Source organism: Phyllostomus hastatus, unplaced genomic scaffold (genome assembly GCF_019186645.2).
Source record: "Phyllostomus hastatus isolate PE091 unplaced genomic scaffold, TTU_PhHast_1.1 phas_scaffold_760, whole genome shotgun sequence".
Classification (NCBI taxonomy): Eukaryota; Metazoa; Chordata; class Mammalia; order Chiroptera; family Phyllostomidae; genus Phyllostomus; species Phyllostomus hastatus.
This window is the reverse complement of record NW_025334040.1, coordinates 935900-958896: the sequence shown is the minus strand read 5'-3', so window position 1 is coordinate 958896 and position 22997 is coordinate 935900. Positions and strand designations below refer to the sequence as shown.

General features: G+C 51.0%; 1 pseudogene and 2 gene segments (V, D, J or C); all 3 read left to right on the top strand.

Moving 5' to 3' along the window:
• Positions 1-4608: 4608 nt before the first annotated feature.
• Positions 4609-5195, top strand: LOC123810873. The segment is given in 2 exon segments: positions 4609-4680; positions 4792-5195. Coding segments are annotated over 2 exon segments (453 nt in total).
• A 6708-nt stretch (positions 5196-11903) lies between these two features.
• LOC123810789 lies at positions 11904-13335 on the top strand. The segment is given in 2 exon segments: positions 11904-12020; positions 12128-13335. Coding segments are annotated over 2 exon segments (429 nt in total).
• Positions 13336-21403: 8068 nt separating this feature from the next.
• Positions 21404-21954, top strand: LOC123810872 (annotated as a pseudogene).
• The last annotated feature ends 1043 nt before the right edge of the window (positions 21955-22997 follow it).

The window sequence follows — 22997 nt, the reverse complement described above, 5'->3', positions numbered from 1 at the left end:
TGGAAGTAGTTTTTGACCCATCATGTGTTACTCTCAATTTCCCATCTTTGTCTCTGAAGTCTCCAGAAAACAGAAATAAAACCAAACCTAAATATTTATGATCACACAAAAACATTGCCCATATAATAATAAAACCAGAGCCTGTGGAACTGCACTGCTTCCCTTGAAATGAGGTAACAGCCCTTCCTGCCTTTCTCCTTGGTCCGAGCCCAGGGCCATCCCAGCAGGGGGACGTTGCTCACCGCACGAACTCTGTGCTGTGAGGGCTCAGAGCGGAGACTGACCCATTCTCACCTGGCCCCTGAGCTCGGCTTGGCCCAGGCACCGTGTCTCAGGGCCTGGAAACTCAGACTCGAGATGCTGGGTGGAAACTGAGGCCCAGGAGAAATGCCAGAGGACAGGTAATCAGTGACACTTGCTGGGTACCCCCCGTTTTCAGTTGTGAAGTTGAGGGGAAAAGGGAATCCCAGCCAGGAAATGTGGGGCCCCGGGTGAGAAAATCTGTTTTTCTGTGTCCCAAGGTGGTGGGGCAGGCTCCACAGCAGCTGGGGAAATGCTGAGCCTGTTGCTGCAGGGCACGTGGGAGAAGTGGGTCCATGGATGAGGTGCTTTCACCCCTGCTACCACTCAGGAACATGGGGACATTTGTGAGTGGTTTTCCTGAGCCCAAAGGCCCTGACTATGTCCCCTCTCCTCTCAGATGTGATTGGAACTTTCCAGCACTCCAGGGTGTGGGCCGGGCTGTGGGCCAGCAGGAGCAGGACATCCCCAGGGTGTGCCTGGCTCACTGCCCCTGGGAAGCTCTTGATGAGCCCAGATCCATGATCTCTTCTTCTGCACAGGGAGCAGTGAACCTATGGGTCCTCAGGGCTCCCAGGCAGGTCTCTGACCTTGTGACCTAGGACACAGGTCAGTGACCCTCAGGGGTTCAACATCTTCTCTGGTTCCTTGGTGGTGCTCACCACCTCCTTTCCCACCTCCGGGCTCCAGCACAATCAGGAGTCTGATTATCACTGTGACAGGGCTCAGTACAAACTAAAGCCACCAAGAGCTTCCATTACCTGGGGAAGGGAGGGAAACATCTGCCCAGCTCTCCCCGGTGACCCATCACTGCCCTGTCCCTACTGTGACCAACAGTACATTGCACACGTGTGCCCCCTGATGGTGACTATGTGGGCCCCTGAGAAATGAACCTTGAGCCCATCCTGCATTAATAGCACTAAGTGAGAAGTGGGAGGCAGGGGAGTTGGGACTGTGTTGCCCTGGACTGTCCTTGGTGTGGTGACAGGAAAGGGCTCAGTGGGGCGCTGAGCACCCACCCCCACTGCCGCCCAGGAGCTCACTCATCCGGCAGCGGGCTTGTCTCTCACTCCCCTTGATGGGCACCTGCTGGGGAGAGTCTCCGCTTCACTGCGCCCAGGGAGGTGAGAGCAGCACAGAGCTGGCCTTGCAGTCAGGCTCCACCTTTGCTGGGGCCAGCGGCAACCGAACGTGCCCCCTGACCTGGTGCTGCTCTGAACAGGGGTCACCGGGTGACAGAGAGTAGATGGGGCCCAGAGGACCCTAATGTGTTTTCCAAAATGTCCAGAACTCAGAAAAAAGCATCTGGCGTCTCACACAGACTCAGAGAAAAGACGAGCTGCTGACAGTAACACAGACATGAGACGGACGACGTTAATGACAGATGTGTTCAGGCGGCATTCGTAAGGTACATTTGACGGGAAACTACGAGCATTAGGAAATGAGAGAAACTCGGAATCGAAACGGAAGTCACGAAAACAAAACAAATGGAGATTGTAGAATTGAAAGATCCAATAGTTGAAATAAAAGGGAAAATGATCTACAGGGAATCAAGATCAGGTAATACTTTATGTATTTGTTTGTTTACTTACTTATTTACTTATTTATTTTACTTTTTGACAGAAAATAAAGGCCTATATTGATAATTCCTTCTGTAGTTCCCACCACCATGAATAAGCTAGAGGACGTCAGCAGGGGGCGCTGTGGGTCTTCTCAGAGCATCAAGGCCTGAATCAAACCCAAATGGTTCCAGTTGAATGGCCCTGACCCATGGTCACTGGTGTGAGTTAGAGGAGACTGCAGGTGCTTCCTCTCAAGGGACAGACTCAGAGCTCACAGACTCCTCCTGAGAGTGAGGGTTCAAACCGGACTGAGGACTGTGAATAGGATGGTGCTGTGAGCTCATATTTGCATGACGTCTCACCAAGAGGGGCACACCCCTCACCCAGGGAGCTGAGGAGGAGATCAAGGGACACCCAGACAGCAGCCCCAACCTGAGGCCAGGGGACCTTGGACATGTCCACCATGACCTGGACTCCTGTCTCCCTGGTGTTTCCCTCACCCTGTGCCCTGTTCCTCGCCCACCTTACCCACGCCAGAGACCACTGCTGGGGCCCGGGGCTGTGGAACCTGTCAAACATGCCCCGGAAAGTGGAATCCATCTGCAGCGCAGTCCAGGACGAGCAGTGACTGCTGAGTTAGAACGAAGGGCTGGAGTCCAACACATTTCCTGCAGAAGGGTCCTGTCCAGTGGTGTTCCCCCAGGAATCCGGGGAAACCGTCCTTTGTTTATTAGCAAAGTTTGCTCTTCAGGAAATATTTTATTGCAGTGTATGTATTGCATTTAAAATATTTTAAAATAGAAGGTTTGGGGAAGCATGATTCTTCCCAAATGTGGGCCATTAAATTGGTTACTCCAAGAAGATCTGTGAAATCACAACCCCCATTAATTCAAAGTGCGTTTTTATTTAAAAATATGATTTGGCAGGTGTAATTAGTTACTATGCGGCTCTGTGAGGTAGGGTGGCCTCCTAGTTGGACATGACTGGTGTCCATGGAAGACCACAGTGATGATGGGGACAGCGAAGGAGATTGCCGTGGGAAGGCGCAGGCAGGGGCTGGAGCTGTGCAGCTGCAGGCCGAGGAACCCCAGTCATGTCAGGAAAACCTCCGTTAGCTGTGGAGGCTCGTGGAAGGGTCCCCTGCAGGTGTCAGAGGGACAGGTGCCCACCATCCAGGACGCAGACTTTGACCCTCCAGGGTCATGAGACAGCACATTTCTGTGAATGTGAGCCACCGGGCAATGGCCCATTGTCGTGGCATCTCCAGGAAACCAGAGCGTCGAACAATTACCTTCACCATGTTCCCCAGCATGCACACGTTCCAGAACCTCCATTCTCAATTTTCCCACACTATTGTCAAATTTGTGCTCACGTCTTTACCTTTTATCAATTACTCTTTCATTGAAGCTTAATTTCTCCTGTCTCAAACCTACACAAACATATAACAATTGCTACTATTATTTTGATTGTAGGAAGTAATGCAAATTGTGGCTATTGTATGGGTCCCACTGTTTGCTAGTGTCCTTAAGTGGAGCCCGTCTTGGCATTATCTGCACCCTCCGTCATCTGTCTGTGTTCTGTGAGGTAAGGGGCGATGCCACCCTCTCTCAGGGGGAAGCCTGGGGATGTCTGTCTGGGTGCGAGGCGCTGGCAGGGGAAGCAGGACGTGAGTTTGCTGGCTGAGCCCGGGAAGAGGAGAGACTGAGCAGGGGAAGCGCTGCCCAGCACGAGCCCTGCAGGGCCCTCGTGTGTGCGAGGCCGGAGCCCCTCCGACTTCACTCTGCACGGGAACCTTCCGGGGCCTGGGCAACGTGGATTCTGAATCGGCGGGTCTACAGTGCAGCTAAAAGCTCCCTTCTCCAAAAATATCTACATACAGGTTTAAAAATCATTACACTGACCGGATTGGTATCAGGTAGGAAGGGAAGGCAAAGGTAGTCAGAAACCGAGGAGACGTCTGGAGGAGGAGAATCAAGTCGTCTGATTAAAGAAGAAACTCAGGCTTTATTCATAAAGCCCCCAAAGCAGAGCGCTGTCAGCCTGGGAGAGAGCCCACGTCACTTGGAGAACACGAGCAAACACAGGACACGCCCCACAGACCTCCCCGTACCTGCTCTGTGAGTCCCCAGAGCCGATGTAGTGAGGGCCCTGCAGCAGGTGAGAAACCTGCCTTCGTGAGCAGCCTGGGCGGTGGCTGCGTGGCCGAACTGCCCGTGTTCTCAGCTCCTGTGTGTCTGTGTCACGTGCAGCTTGTGCAGGAGGCGCCATTGCCCGGAGTTTCCTTATAAAGTTGAGTGAATCTCGGTGATTCCAGGTGGAGGGGCCCGAACAGAAAACAGACTGGAAGGAGGAAGCAGGCAGCCCCTGAGTGGGTCCAGGCTCTGTCGTTGGGCAGGGAGTGGGCAGAGGACAAGGCGGTTATGAGGACAGGGTCTCAGTCAGTCACCTGCCCCCTGGTCATGGGCGTGACGGGCCTGGGTGGGGCAGCAGGGGCTCTGAGGTTTTCTGGTGAGTGGTCTGTGTGGGCTGTCAGCTGGGAAAGCAGGTATGCGGTGACTAGTGTCTGTGCTCACTGGGCCCCTGGGGAGCCTCAGGCGAGGCCCAGCCCAGGCCCACCCAGGACACTGGTGGGCACAGAGGGCCTTGGGAGGGATTTCATTGGGCAGAGGATGGAATGAATTTGCATAAAGAACCCTTTCTATTGTGTCTCAAGGGATAAGAGGGACCAGCAGGGTGTCAGCCTCAGCAGAACACTGGGGCATCCCCACCATGGCCTGGACTCCACTCTCCCTCCTCATCTTCCTCCTTCACTGCACAGGTCAGGATGTCCTGACACCCCACCTCCCTGGAATCCCTTTCCCCACAAGCTGAAAATGTTCTTCTGTCTCGTTGTTCCTCCAGGGTATAATGGGCGTCTGTGTTTCTGCAGGTTCCCTCTCCCAGCCTGTGCTGACTCAGCCGCCGTCCATCTCTGTGTCTCCGGGAGCAATAGCTGCACTCACCTGCACCCTGAGCAGTGGCTTTGTTGTTGGCTCCTACTATATATTCTGGTTCCAGCAGAAGCCAGGGAGACCTCCCTGGTACCTCCTGGGTTATAAATCAGACTCAGAGAAGCACCAGGGCTCCGGGGTCCCCAGCCGTTTCTCTGGATCCAAACATGCCTCAGCCAATGCAGGGCTCCTGCTCATCTCGGGGCTGCAGCCTGAGGATCAGGCTGACTACTACTGCGGTGCATGGGACAGCAGCATTGACACTTACACGGTGCTCCAGAGTCATGGGGAAGTGAGACTGAAACCTCCCTGTGCTCTTTCTGCCTGTGGCTGTCACCCCTGAGGTGCCTGGGACCAAGTGTAACTGAGGGTAGCATTTCTTGTTGCTTCTTCAGTTGGCTTCTCTTTTCCTAGGGCCTGTGGATATGCAATTTTTTCCTTATTGTCTGTAGTTACAAATTTTGTGAATCCATTGTTACTATCTTTTCAGCCTGCTCACAAACTAAATGTTTTGCAGAGATCACATAAGGTGTATCCTACAGAAGACAGAACAGTCTCTACTCTTCTCTGTGTGGACCAAAATTCCAGGACCACTAACCAGTGAGATTTAGAGTGATTAGTAAAATCATCCAAAATCACGCACACTGTCTTGCATTCCTCAGGTGGGTCACAGGACCTGGAAGGATTGAGACATGGACCCTGCAGGGGGCGCTGTGGGGTTGTCCTAAGCGGGAGGAGTTCGAATTCATGCTGGGATACACATTGGATGTTCCAGGGATGAGATAAAAGTGAATTTTTATCTGAAGGACTTATAAATCTGTTCTTAATTACCACTGAAACCAAAACTATGCCAGCTGTGTATTTTCAGCTCTCTATCTGCTTCCTCTCAGCCCCTAAGCTGTGCTGTGAGGGAAAGTGTAAAGGGTGGAAGAAAGCACCTACATGGGAGACGCTTATGTGGGTGGGTTTGGGCCTGAGGGTGGGCGGGGAGATGGGCCAACCAGGCCTAATCAATACACTGGTCTTCAGTTTGGAATTGGCAGAATAAGTAAGAGTGGTATGGATGTATGGGGTGGGGCCCAGAATGTTCTAATAACAAGTAAGAATGCAAAGGAAAAGATAGGGATCATTCAGATAAATGAGGGAAGTTGCTGTGGGCCAGGCAGTTGGTAAGTGAAGCAGGAAGGGCACCAGGAAAATGGGGGTGTCATGCTCACTCTCTACCTGCATTGAGAATAAAATGAGGGGGACAGAAGGTTAACCTCTCCTGCCCTGGAGACAGCGACAGTGTTGGGATCCTCGGTGCAGGCTGGTACCAACGGGCTCCTGGTGCTGCCCTCAAAGCTGTGATGCTCAGAAGTTCTCTGCACTCAGGGATCCCAACTCAGTTCTCTGGCTCCAGGGCCAGCAGCACGGCCCCTCTGACCATCAGCAGCCTGCAGCCCGAGGACGAGACTGAATGTGACCATTGAACTGCAAATGGTAGCAATACGGCTGTCAAAGAAGCGCTGAAGTTCAGGGAGAGTGATCTGTATGATGACCCTGATGTCCCCGCGGCCCGCTAGAGCCTCCCTCACTGTCCACAGTGGCTCTGTGTTCACTCAACACACCTTCTCCTGACTCCACTGTGTGTTAGACTTGTCTTCCACTCATGTACAGAATGTTAGCACGATTATGCCCTTAGTGCCGTAATCTACTACATTCCTGTGGTTGTGTGTGTGTGTGTGTGTGTGTGTACACATACTTACTTTTTTATCCAGTCCCACTCCACTCTCACCGACTCCACGAGTGCATATTGTACTCCTGTGACGGCCTGATGCCTCCTCTGAATAAGGCACAGGGCACATCAGCTCAGTGTGTTGCATAGGAGGCACCTGTCCATGGTTGTGGGGGACCTGGCTGCATCCTAGGGGGGAAGTGCTGTGACCATCTGATGAGGATGCTGTCACAGGGGGGCAAACAACAAGAGAGCAGATCTCACTTCTGAATGATTCTGGTGTCTTCCTATAGATGTCCCCCTATGACTGGTTATAAGTGGACACAGGTCCCATTGCTGGTGACGATGGGACAATTGATGAGGTTTATGGCACTGGGATGACACAGTGGGAAGTAAAGCATGAGGAGAGATAGAGGAGCCGATCACCCCAGGCCCTGAAACAGAGGGTGTGCAAGGGGTCTCCATGCCCTCAGACATCTGTTCTCTGAGTGGAGCACATGTTCAGTTGAGGGCTCAGGCACCTGTATGGTCCCAGCAATGTAATTATCTAAGTGGTAGGAGGAGCAGGAGGAAGTCAGCATACAGGGGAGGTCACCCCTTAGAGGAAGGAGTGAGGTGCGGGGACACCTGCGGCACAGGGAGGAGCCTGGGGGACGAGGAGCCCCTGCCCAGTGTGGGTGGGTGGGGTGCCGGGCAGGACTGAAGTCCAAGCCTCACTCTCTTTCTGCTAAGCTCCTCTGAGTGGCATCTCCCTGAGATCCTGAATCCAGGGTAAATACATGGCTTGTCATGTTAAGAAAAATTAACTTGACCCTGGCTGGCGTAGCTCAGTGGATTGAGCGTGGGCTGGGAACCAAAGTGTCCCAGGTTCGATTCCCAGCCAGGGTACATGCCTGGGTTGCAGGCTGTAACCCCCAGCAACCGCACATTGATGTCTCACTCTCTCTCTCTCTCTATCTCCCTCCTTTCCCTCTCTAAAAATAAATAAATAAAATCTTAAAAAAAATTAAAGATCATTGATGTTTAAAAAAAAAATTAACTTGAATGGGAAAGAGAATCTATTCATGCTGACACTGAGCTGACTCAGGTGAGGAAATGTTGTGACTGGTATTTTTATAGAACAGTCCCAACACCCATTTGATGAGCAATCATAAAGCCTGCTTGTTTCAAATGGGCAAAAAAGAAAAAACTCAGAGTTGAAATAATATCATGAAAAGAAGCCCAATGGAAATGGAAGAACTGAAAAACACAATAGTTGACATAAAAAATACTTCCATCTCAGATTTATCTTGCTACAAAAATAAGATAATCACTAAGAGAACACAGGTAGGTAGAGATTTGTTTGTGACAGAAACAAATGTTAGGTTACCTATGACAAAACCTTAACAAGAAACATGTGACACAGGTACACAGAACTCCACCAAATAAGGTCAAAAGGCCACTTCTGAAATGGAGAAGCATGCCACATTTCCGCTGGTAAGTGTGAAGCCTTCAACAGCCATTATTGTTGCCCATCACTTAATCACATCAGATCTGTGAAAACTGGGCGTGCATCAGGTGACTTGAGATGTGTGCTGAATAGGCCTCCTCTGCACGTGCGCCTGCATGAGCTCCTGGCAAATTTTCTGAGCAGCCATTATGACCCTTCCAAGCAAAAGAGAGGTCCCCTCATCTGTGACATTGGACATGAAAGTCTCTGTGCATTTACTTTTGCAGTAACATCACTGGCGGTAAATCGAAATTAATTTTTCTTTTAGGTAGAAGTTTGCATCTCCCACCGTTGAGAATTTCTGGGAGTGAGATGCATCAAGAACCAGTACAGTGTTTCAGAGTGACAGTATCTGGGAACCAGACCCTGGATGTGTGAATGAATAGAGCCAGTGACCTGCTGAGCTACAGAAACCAGCTGTGCTCTCTGGGTTTTGCTTCAGGGAGACATGTGTGCTGTCTGACCATCAGGGGGCGCTGTGGGGCTGCCCTGTTCAGCTTCCCCAGGAGCTCATTAAGGACCATTTAGTAACAGGAGCCTTGGCCTGGGGGCTGGGCCCAGTGTTTAGTGATGGGGACTCTGCAGCTGTGTCCTCTCAGGACTTATATGGTCCCCAGAGCTGGGAACTTATGTTGTTTCACAAGTGCTTCCCCAGCAGGATTCACTCAAGTGATAAAGCCCACTTTATCACTTGATAAAGGAATCTGGTGTCTCCCTCCGAATTTCCAGGGCTTGCCCACGCAACCCGCATCTGTGACCCTGGAGGGAAAATTCCCAAGATCTTCCTCTCAAATCACATTTCACTTCCAGAGCTGCCTGTGCCTGTCACTGGATTGAGTGACGTGCCCTGTGACGGACCAGGTGTGTGCAGCCTGGTCTGGGGGGCGATGGGCAGGGTCGCGACGGCTGATGTGCATGGTGGGAATCTCGTGTGCCGGAACCTGTGGTCCACGTGACTGCGACCCCTCAGGCCTTTGCAGGACCCAGAGCACAGCGGTCCATTTGTGCCACCCTGTGTCACGTATCAGAGGTGGTTCCACGGAACAGGGTCGACTGAGGCCTCAGAAAAAGGTCAAGTAGGACAGAGACTTGAATAAAGGGCTGTGTGTGACTTAGTGTTCCTGCAGGGCTGGAGTGATTGGGCAAAGACCTGTCTCTCTCTCTTTACGTATATACACACACCCATATACATATACACGCAAATACACACACCCCTATACACACACCTATACACATACATATACACACACACATATACATACACACAACCATATACACACACACACACATGCACACAAAATCTCAAAGGAATAAATGTATATATACACATATACATATGTACAAACATACATTTATACATAATCTCAAGAAAATAATTTTAAGGGATTGCTTCACATGGCTGGAGACACTCGCAAACCCCAAGCCCTCGGTGTGGGCTGGCCGGTCGGAGGTCTGGGGAGGACGAGGACACGTGTGGGTTGGCTCTGAGGCCGTCTGCTGGCAGAGCTCCGTCTTCCTGGGGAAGGTCCGTCTTGGCTGTATCCACCCTTCCACTGACTGGCCGAGGCCCTCTCACATTGTAGACGGTAATCTGCGTTCTTCAGCCTAATGGCTGCAGGAGTAACACACTTCAGACATGTTCACAGAAACCACCAGAGTAAAGTTCGGTGTGGACGCTGACAGAGCATTAAGCGCCCCAGGCCCCTCCCTCTCCTCTGGCTGTGGAATGGGACTGCAGGTGGGAGGCTGCTGGGCCTGGGCTCCAGGGCTAAGGGGCAGGGATTCAGACTGTCTGCCCACGGGAGGGACTCCCCTTCCCTGACATTACACACGACGCAAGTGAAGCTCCCGATGCTCACGCTCAGGCAGGCGTCCCGCCCAGCGCTGGCCCCTCCCTGCCGTGAGGTCCCTGCCCTGTGCACACAGGTCCCTGCATCTGTCCCTGCTCACCCAGCCTCCTTCAGGGCCTGGGGCCCAGGAAGAGGCAGCGGCACTGGGTGCCATGGTGCGGTATTGGTACGTGGGCCCTGGTGATGCCTCATGAAAACTCCGGGCCCACTGAGGCAACCACATCCTTGGGTTGTTGGTGCTCTGCTAGGTGCCCATGTCACCCACAGCAGATGCCCCTGCCGACAGCTGAGGATGTGCTGAACGTTCCGACCCGCACACCCCAGTGTCCCCGTCCTCCTCCCGGGCCCCAGCCCCAGGGGAATGTGAGTCCGCCTCCGGGGCTCCCACAGCCTTTCTCCCCTGAGCAGCGCTAGGGAGACGGGCAATTCTTACCATTACTGTTGCATTTGCAGAATAGTTTATCATTTTATCAAGTGAGAACTTGAGGAAGGGTTTGTAACTCATTGCTCACATCTTCCCACCCCCACCTCACACAGGGCTTCCTCTGGGTTTGTGAGGGGTTTGAGCTCCCTCACAGGGGACTCTCTCCTTTCAGAAATCCCTCGGTCACTAAGCTCACTTCCCAGCCTCTCTGCCAATCCCGGCCTCTGTGCTCTGACTCCTCCAGTGAACTGAGCTGTGGGCAAAGTGAGCCCCGTTCCACAAACCTCAGCTCCTCTGTGTGTTATATCGTTCAGGCTCCTGCTTTCGGGCTGTGCTGGCACATGCGCCCGCCCTGCGGGGACAGGTCTCAGGAACAAGGTCACCTATAGCAGCACCACAGAGGTGGACAGTGTGGCCTGGGGACAGCAGCAGCCCTGGAGTGGGCGACCTGGGACATCTGTCTCAGAGCCACCGTTTCAACCAAGATCAGCATTTCCAGTGGTGTACTATGGGTATCTGAACACAGTTTCCATCAGTATTTATCATCACTGAATTTTTAAACCTTATTGATGTGACTTGTATATCCAATAACATACTTGTAGTTAAGTTGGGTAAACTGTATTAGTAAAATCCTATGGCAGCAATACAGGTTTTTCCCTAGATATTTCTGCAGGTTTGCCCTTTCCTCTTAGAGACCTGCCACACACAATGCCATAGGGCAAGGTCCCGGCCAACTGTCCACTGTGAGAGTGAGAGCTGACTCCCAGGAGGGATCGCTGCTCACTGTGTGTGGGGACCGAGGGTCCCCTGCAGGTGGGATAATGACAAAGGGTCACACAGTGTCCCACACTAGGGATGAGCAGGGGGGCTTTCTCCCCATAACCGCCCCGTCCCTAGAGAGAAGGGGCCCTTTCTCCTCAGTTCTGCTGGGGACCCACAGGGAAGGAGACATCTTACACCAGGCAGCAACAAACCCGTGTCTTGCACAGAAGGGGACATGCCTGCCTAGGGCCGGTCACTGCTCTGGACTTGATACTGGTCTAAGGGTTTATGTAAGAGACACCATGATATTCCTGAGCACGGACACTGACAGCCCAGGGAGGTGTGGAGAAGCTCACCCTGAGGACTCTGAGGACAACACTGATGTTCCCTGCAGTCATGGGAAGACCACAAGATGGGACACTTGGCCTGGCCCTAAGGGAGTTTTCAGTGGACAGAAAGTGGAAGTCAGATGCTGTGTCTGAGAGGTTCTGGTCCCCACAGGCAACGGCGAGTCTGGGGCTGGGCACTAGAGGGCGCTCGGGTGTTGTTCCTGAGGAAACTGGGGTGATTGGAGCTGGGACCAGCCTCCTGCCAATGCCTAGAGACCTGGGCTCAGTTGTGGCTTAGAGCTGTGACTTCCCTAATGCACAGGTCTCACACTGCCCCACCCCTGCAGACACTCATGGCATCCTCAAGCCAAGGCACCTGGTTTGGGCCCAGGGAGGAATCAAACAGCTGAGAAGGGGGTGGGGAGCAGTTCTCATTTGCATGAGTGGGCCCTCCCTCTGTCAGAGTATGAAGAGGGGAAGGGAGGGGTTTGGGGAAAGCTCTGCTTCAGCTGTGGGGCCACAGAAGGCAGGACTCAAGGATGGTCTCCACCATGGCCTGGTCCCCTCCCCTGCTCAGCCTCCTGGCTCACTGCACAGGTGACTGCATGTGGGGGCAGGGGATGGACCCTGAGAAAACTCATGCTGTACTTTCTTCTTTGTCTCTAGACCCAGAATCACCATCTCTATGTGTCTCTCTTCCCCAGGTTCCTGGGCCCAGTCTGTGCTGACTCAGCCGCCCTCAGTGTCGGGGAACCCAGGACAGAGGGTCACCATCTCCTGCACTGGAAGCAGCTCCAACATCGGGGATAATGATGTGCAATGGTTCCAACAGCTCCCAGGAAAGGCCCCCAAACTATTCATATATGGTGATAGCAATCGTGAGTCTGGAGTCCCTGATCGATTCTCTGGCTCCAAGTCTGGCAGCTCAGCCACCCTGACCATCACTGGGCTCCAGGCTGAGGACGAGGCCGATTATCACTGCCAGACCTATGATGACAATCTCAATGCTCGCACAGTGCTGCAGGCCTGTGAGGAAGTGAGACAAGAACCCCTGTGTCATCTGGGAGCTGGGTGAACACTGCAGCTGCTGCAGCTCAGGTTTGGCCTGTGCCCTGTGACTTCTGCTCATTCTCTGGCTGCTGACCTGGACCCAGGTTCCCCCAGGGATGCTGGGAGGGAAAGTTGCTTCTCTCCCTTCTGTCTTTAATGTCACTCACAGCAGCACTTTCCCAGACTAAGGGTCTAAACAAAACTGAAAGGCCAACTCCCTCCAGCTGGGGACAGTTGACTTTCAGACTGGTTTGTATTTATTATTTTGTGTAATGAGAACAAAAATGTGACATTGTGTTGGACTCCTGACCCTACCTTGGAGCCTGAGCACTGTGTGTGCTGTGTGTGAAGGATGAGTCAGCCGTTTGCATCTCATCTTATAATGTCCTTCAGTGTACTCCCTGCTGACCTGCTGTTTTGTTTTCTGATTTCAGTACAAAATATGACCACTGACAAGTATAAAATTATAACAAACGGTGGTTTCCACAGGTCTGGGGTGAAGGGGGTGGCCACGTGGGTAAAGGCAGTGAAATGGATCAACTCCCAGTTGTGAAATGAATGGTCTGGGGACATCGTGGACAGCACGGGGACTGGGGCGGAGATGCTGGATCATGAGTGTGTGGACGCAGCTAAACCAGCAGAACCCAAATATTCGCAGCACAAGAAATAATAAACATTGTTACCATGTGTAGCGGTGGAAGTTAAATAAATTCATCTTGGTGATGAATTTGCAATATTTATCAACATGGAATGGTGATGTTGTGTAGCGAAAGGAATATAATATTGTATATCAATTATATCTCAATTAAAACGTTACAGTAAATAAAGTGAAATTATAAAATAAATTAGAATTTCTGTTCACAGAAACACCTGCATGTGAAAGTTTAAAGTGTCTTTATTAACAGTCTCCCCAACTTAAGAGCAACCGACAGGCCGTGCGTGGGTGTGTATTACAGCTGTGTGTGGGCTCACCCCAAGCTGGGGGCAGCAGTGGGGTCCTCCAACAAGGGGCTTCTTGTTAAAGGCGATGTCATTTTTAAAATGATTCTAATCACGTCACATTTCGGAAGGGGCAAAACTCTTGAGAGAGTATGAGTATCTGCTGTAAATTTTTCTATGTGAAAACAAAGAAGGAGCAACTGAATTATTCTACATGACAATGTAATGTCACCTAAATGGCACTACAACCTTGTGAAATGCACTCAGAACTCTACAGCACAGTGACAGAACCTTAACGTGTGCACATGACATGCAGTTTCGGAGGTTGAGGATCCCCTGGTGGAATGCGGAAGGTGACAAGAGCCCATCAGTTTGCACTGTGAAGGCACGAGCCACTTCTCTGGGGTGGGGGAAGGAAATCTATTGACCAAAGTACCTGTGACAGCGATGGCACCTGTCACACCCACAGCAAAAGAAACTGCGAAGAAAACTGTGCTCCAGGTGATAAACTGGGTTCCCGGGGGATACAGGTAACAGGGCAGGTGTGGCTGTGCTGTGCACTGCTGTTACATAATCACGTGGGTGGGTGGGCACGGGTGGGAGGCAGACTGCTCACCCCAGTGATGGAAACTGACACTTATCCCCAGGGGGAGGAGGCGTGATGCTCCCGGCAGTGACCTGTTAGAGTTGCAGATACAAGAATGAACTCAGGTTTGGTTCATGGGCATGTAGGATTGCAGTTGGAAATATTTACAAATGTGCCTGTAACTGCATTAGTTTACTCTAAATATTTTATTGTCCTGTCCATTGAGTGGAATTGCACATGATGGTGTCCAATGTCATGCGTCTGTTTTTTCCCAGATATTGGTTTTTATAACATTCTAAAAAAATAATGATGGCTTCTTAGGAGAAATGACTTTAGAGAGAGAGGCAGGAAGGGGGTGGGAGAGAGACAGGGAGAAAGAGAAGGAGAGAAAGAGTGAGAGAGACACACTCAGATGTGGATGTTGTTGTTCCACTTGTTTGCACATTCACTGGTTGCTTCCTGTATGTGCCCTGACTACAGGTCAAACCCACAGCCTTGCCTTATCAAGACATGTTCTAACCCACTGAGCTTCTTGGCCAGGTCCTGATTTATGCTACAACTGCAAATTTGTACCTTTGAACTTCTCATTTCAGTCCTACCCACCTCAGCCTCTGGCAACCACCAATCTGTTCTCTGTATCTTTTGTTTATTACGTTTTTTTTTGTTGTTGTTGATCAGATTACACATATAAGTGAGATCATGGTGTCTGTCCTTCTGTTTGACTTATTTACATGCCATAATGTCCCCAAGTTTTTGTTCATGTTGCGTCAGATGACAAGATTCCATTTCTCTCAAAGGTTCGTTTATACACTGATTTAACATTATATATTATGTACGACATGATCATTAGCCATTCACCCATCAATGGATACTTAGGTGATTTCCATATGTCGGCTGTTGTATAAGAATGCTGTTCTGGGTCTGGGATTGCACATGTCTTTTAGAGATGTTTTAGTTTTCTTCAGATAAATACCCATAGGTGGAATTCTGGATCATAAAGTCGTTCTAGTTTTAGGAATGAAGCCCAAGGAACCATGTGCAACCTGCTGAGCTGCAGAGACCAGCAGGGCTCTTGGGGCTTAAGACCATGGTGAGGAGTGTGCACTGTGACCAGCAGGGGGCGCTGTGGGACTGTCCTGTGGCCTCTACTCAGCTTCTCAGCTAGGGCCCTTTACTCAATGTAGCCTGGGGCTGGGGGAGGGGCCAGAACAAACTGATTGTTACTCTGCAGATGGGTCCTCTGTGGGCTGGCAGAGCCTCTGAGCAAGGACCTTTGTGCTCTCTCAGCAGGTGCTTCCTCTGGAGACTTTTTCTTTCTTTAATTAAGTTTTTTCCATTACCATGCAGTCCCCCTTAGTCACCCCTCCCCCTACAATCACCCTACTATTGTCCTTGACCTTGAGTCCTGTTTCCTTTTTGCTCAGTCCCTCCACCCTCTGACCCTCCCCCCTTAGCAGTCACCCTGGTCTCTATCTAAGAGTCTGTGTCTATTTTCTTTTTGAGTTCAGGGTGTTCATTGGATTCCACATGTGAGTGAAATCATAAGGTATTTGTCTTTCTCTGACTGGCTTATTTGACACAGCATAATATTTTCCAGGTCCATCCATACTGTTGTAAAGGGTAAAATTTTCTTCATTTTTTACTGCTGAGCAGTATTCCATTGTATAAATGCCCCATAGTTGTTTATCCACTCATCTGCTGATGGACACTTAGGCTGCTTCCATATCTTGGTGAGTGTAAGTAATGGGGCAATGAACATATGGTGCTTATGTTCTTTCAAATTAGTGATTGAGGTTCATTCAGATGCTCTGCAAGGACATGCTACCCTGAATGCACCCGACCTTGTCTGATCCCTGTGATTCTTCAAGAGTGAAGGAAACTTCCATCCTCCACTGTCTGAGGTGTGAGCTGAGCTCCAGCACCAGGGCTCAGGGAGGTGCTGGGCAGCCCCTGGATGGACACACATTTGCATGGACAGCCCCTCCCCTGGCAGAGGGTGGGGAAGAAAAGGAGGCCTGGGTAGCCCAGCCCCACTGTGGGCTCAGGGGCTGTGTGCACCATGGCCTGGACTCCTCTCCTCCTCCTGCTCCTTTGTCACTGCACAGGTAGGGACAGGCATCGGGGACTTGAGCTTAGTTTCCAAGTTTATTCCCTTCCTGCTTCATCTCTTGAGAAAATTCCCCTGGTTCTGCCTCATCACTGACATGTGTCTGTTTCTGCAGGTTCCCTCTCCCAGCCTGTGCTGACTCAGCTTCCCTCCTTCTCTGCATCTCCGGGAGCAACAGCCAGACTTACCTGAACCTTCAGCAGTAGCTTCACTGTTGGAGGATACAGGATATATTGCTACCAGAAGGAGCCAGGAAGCTCTCCTGGGTTTCTGCTTAACTACTACACAGACTCAGACAAGCACCAGGGCTCCGGGGTCCCCAGCCGCTTCTCTGGATCCAAAGACACCTCGGCCAATGCAGGGCTCCTGACCATCTCTGTGTTGCAGCCTGAGGACGAGGCCGACTATTATTGCTGTGCTACAGATCATGGCAGTGGTAGCAGCTACAGTTACTCACAGCAGCTCAGATGAGGAGGAAGTGAGAGAAAAACCCCTGGGCCCACAGAATTTGGCTTTGAGCTTCCCTTTCAGTGATGGCCCTGCAGGGGAGGCTTCTCTGTGGCAACACCTGTCCTTGAGGGGGAAAGCATAGCCCACAGCTTAGGGCTGTCACCTAAGCCAGCACGGGGCATCCCAGGAACACCCACGGGGGATCACAGAGCCCGAGGTCACAGGCCCACATTGTCTGGAGTAAATTAACAACAAGAAATATTTTTTAAACTAGAAACTCAGTTTTATCCTCCAGGTCTCACTCATTTACTGCTCAAGTAGAAAACTTCACTTCTGATGCTCATGGCCATGAAACGTGAGGGAATTCTTCATCACAGCAAGAGATTCTCTCAGACATCAGCTGTATTTCCCGTGATTTACCTCAGTGCTAACACTATCTGCCTGGAGCCTGTGTGAGATGCACAGGTCAGGGCTCTGCCCCACAAGACTGTCCCCATTCAGATGCCAATCACCAACAGGACGTCTGCAGACTGCCCCCAGTTTCTGTGAGATTTGGCTGCATTGGGAGGTTCCCATGATCCTGCCTTTGGGTGTGATTAGTTTGCTAGAGCATCTCGTGGAACTCAGGGGAGCACTTACTCTACCACATTGTTAGAGAGTGGGGTAAAGGACAGAGAGGAACAGGCAGATGAAGAGGTGTGTGGGTGACGAGGTCTGGGAAGGTCCTGAGCACAAAAGGTCCTGTCCCTGTGATGCTGGCATGTGTCAACCTCCTGCTGTGGATTCCTTGGTCAAACCAGAAGCTCCACAAGCTCATACATTGGGGAATTGTATGGGGTTTTCACGTCATAGACATGGTTAATTATTAACTGGTCTCTCTGCCCTCCTCTGTTGTGAAGAGAGTTGGAGTGGAGCTGAAAATTCCAACCTTCTAATCGGGGTTGATCTCTATGGTGACCAAGCCCCATGCAGGAGCCCTCCCAGAGTCACCATGTCAGGGAAATGGTCACTCATGCCACCCAGGGCTTTTCAAGTGTTTCAGGATTTGTGCTTCAGGAAGTAGGGCAGGAACACATGCACACACACACAGATGTAAATATTACATTATGATTTAATATAATTGTACAAAATATGGAAATGACAAGTCCCCTGGATTTCTAAGAGGCAGGTTAGGCATGCCTCCACACTCAGGTCTGCACTGTTCCATGGAGCTGTGCATGAGTGTTAGAACATCATGGACCCATTTAGAATTTCATGCAACAGCTCATTTTAGGTGAAATGAAGGCAATCTTAAAAGCTTTGTGGAAAGTTCTCCGACTAATGCTTAATGCCTTTTTCTATGGGCAACTTTGGATTAGACTGTACCAGGTGCTTAAGCTATAACATGCTGGTCACTGGGAATTATAGGCTCTGGTTTCTACTCCCCCACCAAAAAAGGGGGTGAACTTATAATCACTTTGGTGACAACCAAAAATTCCCATCACTTCAGAAGCCTCAACTTTGTTTATTATAAGATTTGTGCTCCCCAGGAAACAAGAACAATGGTAACAGTGGGTTTGACTAGTACAGTTACACTATTATTTTATTAATTCAAAGATATATTTAAAAAGATGCAAATATGGCCTTTTATTGGGATGTTATACCTGAACTTGACACCAAGCTCACCAATTTGAGGTTTCATGCGTATCCCACGGATTCTCCCAACACCCATTATAAGCAGCAGAATAAAAACATTTTTGTACAGCCACTGCAAGCTCAGCTCTATGACTAACCCTCCCAGGGGCGGGGTGGGGGTACCTTGCAGAGTCTCAGTTCCCAATGAAGAGTGTTACAAAGGGCTTTGTATTCATATGGAGCAATCACATGCAAACTTTTTTTGTTAGTTTATTTTGGTTTGTTTGCCTGTTCTAATTTTAAGGCAGCTTTTGTTCAAAAGATGTCTCAGTTATGGCCATGGCTCTCTCAGAGCTGCTAGTCTTGCAGGTCTTCCCTAAAGTAAAAATCTTCAGAATCAGTCCTTTTTGTATGCTGTGCACAGGAGATGGTCAGCCAGGACTCAGGGGGTTGATGGGGAAATTGGTGCTTTGCTGCCCCCTAGAGTCAGGTATGCGAGGTCCATGCAGTGAAGATGCCTGGAGTCCTTCCAACCCTAACCTTCCAGGAGGGAAGCTCCTCCTGCTCCTCCTCAAGGTCCCTGGGAACCAGACAGACCTGCCACCTTGCTCCCAGCCCAGCCCTTCCTGTCCCTGTCTGTCTGTGTCTGTGACTCTGCTGTCACTCCCATCCCCCTTCCCTGAGTCGGGGAGGCTCTTTCCTGGATACGAGGGTCCAAGGAAGCCCCCTAACATGCTTACAGTCAGGTAAACCTTCACAGGTATCATCACCTGCTGACAGCAGAGAACTGTCCAGAAGATGCGGAGGGAGAAGGAAGCCACCTGAGGTGGGCAGAGGCCCAGAGGAGATGTGACTTAGGGAGTCCGTGCGTCCAGGCCGTAGCCCAGCGTGGGAGCTCATTCTGGACAGGCCCTGCCCCCTTGGACCATCTTCCCAGAATTCTTCTCTTCTTACCCGGTGAGCTCACACCCAGGGGGCCCCGCTGACGTGGAGTCTGGGGAACCCCCATGGTCCTGGAGCTGGTGCTGAGGTGTGAGCAGCTCTGCCTCACCCCAGGGTCGGCAGAGCCCCTGTTCACGTGCCCAGGGTGGAACCCAGCAGCTGCGGCCTCTGTGACAAAATCCCTGAGGATTCCTCTCTTCTCACTGGCTCCTTTGACTCCTTCATCTGTGGGTCAGGAGAGACAGGTTTTAAACCCCAGCTCGTGTGGTAACCCAGGAGTAAAGGAGGGGAACGCATTATCGCTATAAATAAGAAAAACATTGTGTGCGCTAGAAATAGAACTGCTAACATTTAAAGATGAAAACACAGTTCCACCAGGAAATGTTTACAAAATCTCAAGCTGGAAAAAACGTTCTGAGCTAGAACAGCAGAAGAAAAACCAGGGACTAATCCACTGTGCTTTACCAGGTTGTAAATACTGTGCTCTTTGACAAACAATGTGCACAGAATGGCCACCTCAGCCACAGACCATTTGCAAGTCATTTATCGGATTTAAACAAAAAGAAATTATGTAGATCACTTAGTGCTGAAAAGTTTATTTCAAAAGAGGCCCCACCGAGTATAATATGAAGATGGGAAATAAGCACGGGGAGAAATGCTCGGCCTCAGAAGGCGTCAGTGATGTGCGGATGAAGCCACAGGAGATGGCGCCACACTCCTGAGAGCGTCTGAAGGTCCCGTGAGTGATCCTGCCGAGTGGGAAGCGGCACAGGACCCGCCCTCAGGCCCCGCTGGTGGGAGCAAGAGTGATGGAATCGCTTCACAAGACGGTCTGGTACTTCCTCAAACGTTACAGACGGGCCTCCTAGCACGTCCCACTGCCGTGTACGGAGAGCAAGGCGCACACACTGCACGTGCTTACCCTGGGGCCATACAAACACTCAGAGCAGCTTTCCTTCCAATCTCCGCAAACCGGAAATGACCCCCATCTCTCCGTGGGCGGGTGTTGAAAGGCCCTGTGCAATATCCACAGACTGGGCACTGTTAGCAACAAAAAGACATGGATGTATGATGTAGCGTGGGTTCAGTTTCAAAGTGCCAGATGAAATATAAAGACAGGGCATAGTGTATTATTTCAAATTTATGCAATGCTAAAATAGGAGATTGAATGTGGCGAAAATGCCCATCAATTCGGGCTTTGGAACTGGGGAGAGAGTTCGAAAAGAAAGGAATTTCACAGGATATGGATATGCTTGTGAGGTTGACAGGTACATTCATTGTCTTGATCAATTGGTTGTGATTTCTCACGTTTACATAATTGCCAAATTTATGAAATGGTGCACATTAAATATGTGCAGTTGATTGCCTCTCAAATATGCCTCCCTAAGCAGTCGTGCATATTTGACTATTATTCATTAGGACAGAGAAGGTTCTTTGCAACCTGGATCCCCATGTGCTCCCTCATCCAGCCAGTGCATTGCCCTCCAACACTGCGACGCTCAGTCTGCAGGCTCTGCCTCAGTGCCTCATGTTCTCATGCGTCTGAGTATTTGCCAAGCCTGGTACACCGTCTCACAAACCTGCCAGTATTCTTGAAATGCTTTGTTCTCCAGGAAAACCCCACTGTGCAGTCTAAACCCTGATCCCCAGCCCCAACCTGGGGCCCTGTTTGAACTGGCAGCTCAGGGGTGGCTCCTGAGAGCCGTCTGCTCTCTCCCTCCTACTGCTTTCACCACATACGATGGTGGTGCTGATCCACATCTCATTCCCCTCGTACTCCAGGAGAACCCATCACTGGAAAAGGTGGTTTCTTTCTGTCAGAGGCCTGGGAGGTAGCATGTGGTGTGCCTGCGGATGTCTGTGGACCGACAGTGACCAGAGGTTTCCATCCACAGATGAATTCTGAGCAGTGAGAGCAGGGGTGCTGTGGGCCCTCCAGGGCCAGGCAATGGGTGCCTCCCGCTGTGGCTTGGGGCCTGTGGTTACTGATGGGACCCTGCAGTGTGTCCCCACTGGGCTGGGCAGAGCCTCCTGCTCACTGGTCTGTGTAAGGTCCCAGCAGCTGCTTCCACCCAGGACCCTCCCAGGGGTCAAACCCAGTTTCACCCATCAGGTTCTCTGTCCAATCAGCTAGGCTCAGACTTGGCTGGTTCTCTGGGTAGAAAAGGTTCATCATCATTGGGGGAAACAAATAAGAGTGAACAGCTCCTCCTCTTCCCAGCCAACGGGGGAGATAAAAGAGGCCCGGCCCACCTCAGACCTCATCTGGGGCCCCAGGAAGCTGCCTGCACCATGGCCTGGACCCCTCTCCTGTTCGTGCTTCTCTCTCACTGCACAGGTACGGTGAGTCTTCAGATCCCCAGGGTGTCCACCAATCCTCTGTCAGCCCCCGAGGCTTAGATCCCTAAGTGGCTAAAACTTTATGCCGACTCCAGGAGCCATGAGTGTCTGTGTGTCTGCAGGTTCCCTCTCCCAGGCGGTGCTGACTCAGCCGCCCTCCCTCTCTGCATCTCTGGGAGCCACAGCCAGACTCACCTGCACCCTGAAAAGTGACATCAGTGTTGGTGGATACAGGATACGCTGGTTCCAGCAGAAGCCAGGGAGCGCTCCCCGGTATCTGCTGAACTTACCACACAGACTCAGACACAGGTCTGGGCTCTGGAGTTCCCAGCCGCTTCTCTGGATCCAAAGACGCCTCCGCCAATGCATGGCTCCTGACCATCTCTGGGCTGCAGCCTGAGGACGAGGCCGACTATCACTGTGCGATCAGTCACAATAATGCTCCTCACAGTGACACACACAGAGGGGGAAGCAGGACAAAAACCTCGTCCTGCCCAGGGTGACTGTGGGTGGAGGTAGAAGAGGGTGTAGAGGGACAAATGAAAATGGAGAAAACACAATAACAAATGAACTATTTTTAAAAATTAAGCTTTTTTGGAGTCTTGTTCAAGATGATTGAATCCTTTAAAGGCCAACTGCATGCACACAAACCCTCCTTGGAAGCGATGCTGATGCACAGTGTGTCTACTGGACTGTCCCCCACAGCACAGGCTCTGCTCTTCGGGGGTCAGTGCAGAGACGTTCCTGGAGCTCGAAGCTCCTTCGCTCAGGTGGGCCCAGGATAACTGCATCTCTGGCACCACGTCCCAAGATTCGAGGTGCTGGGTGAAGACGGAGGCCGGGTAGGTCAGGAAAGGAGAGAACCTCACAGTAGATGGGGAGTCATAAAGAGAAACCAGATGAAAATGTAGAACAGAAAATGTAATCGATGTCATTTAAAAAGACAACTGTCTGGAGGGAGCAAGAACATGGAATGCTTATTTGTTATTTTATGTATTTTTCTGTTATGTGTTGATAGATTGGTGGTGGAAATCACTCACATCATCATAATTATTCTGAAGACAATGTCAGCAGGGGGCGCTGTGGATCTTCTCAGGCCTACAATGGCTGAATCAAACTCCAATGGTTCTGATTAAATGGAGTTTGAGCTGATGCTCATGGCCCAAGTTAGAGGTGCTTCCCAAGTCAGAGGAAGCAGGCGCTTCCTCCAAAGGGAGAGACTCAGAGCTCAGAACCACCCCAGCCTCCTCCTGAAGGTGAAGCTACAAACTGGGCCCAGGACCCAGGGTTGGATGGCAATGTGAGCTCATTTTGTATAAGGCACAACCAAAAACGCCCTTCAACAGGGGAGATGAGGAGGAGATAAAAGGACACGCAGAGAGCAGCCCCAGCCCGAGGCCAGGGGATTTGGAAAGTGTCCACGATGACCTGGGCTCCTTTCCTTGTGCTCCCCCTCCTCACCCTCTGTCCAGGTCTGTGGACATTTCAGAGACCAGCCTTTGGAAGGGTCCCTCTGTCTTTATTCTTCATTCCTGACACGTGATGC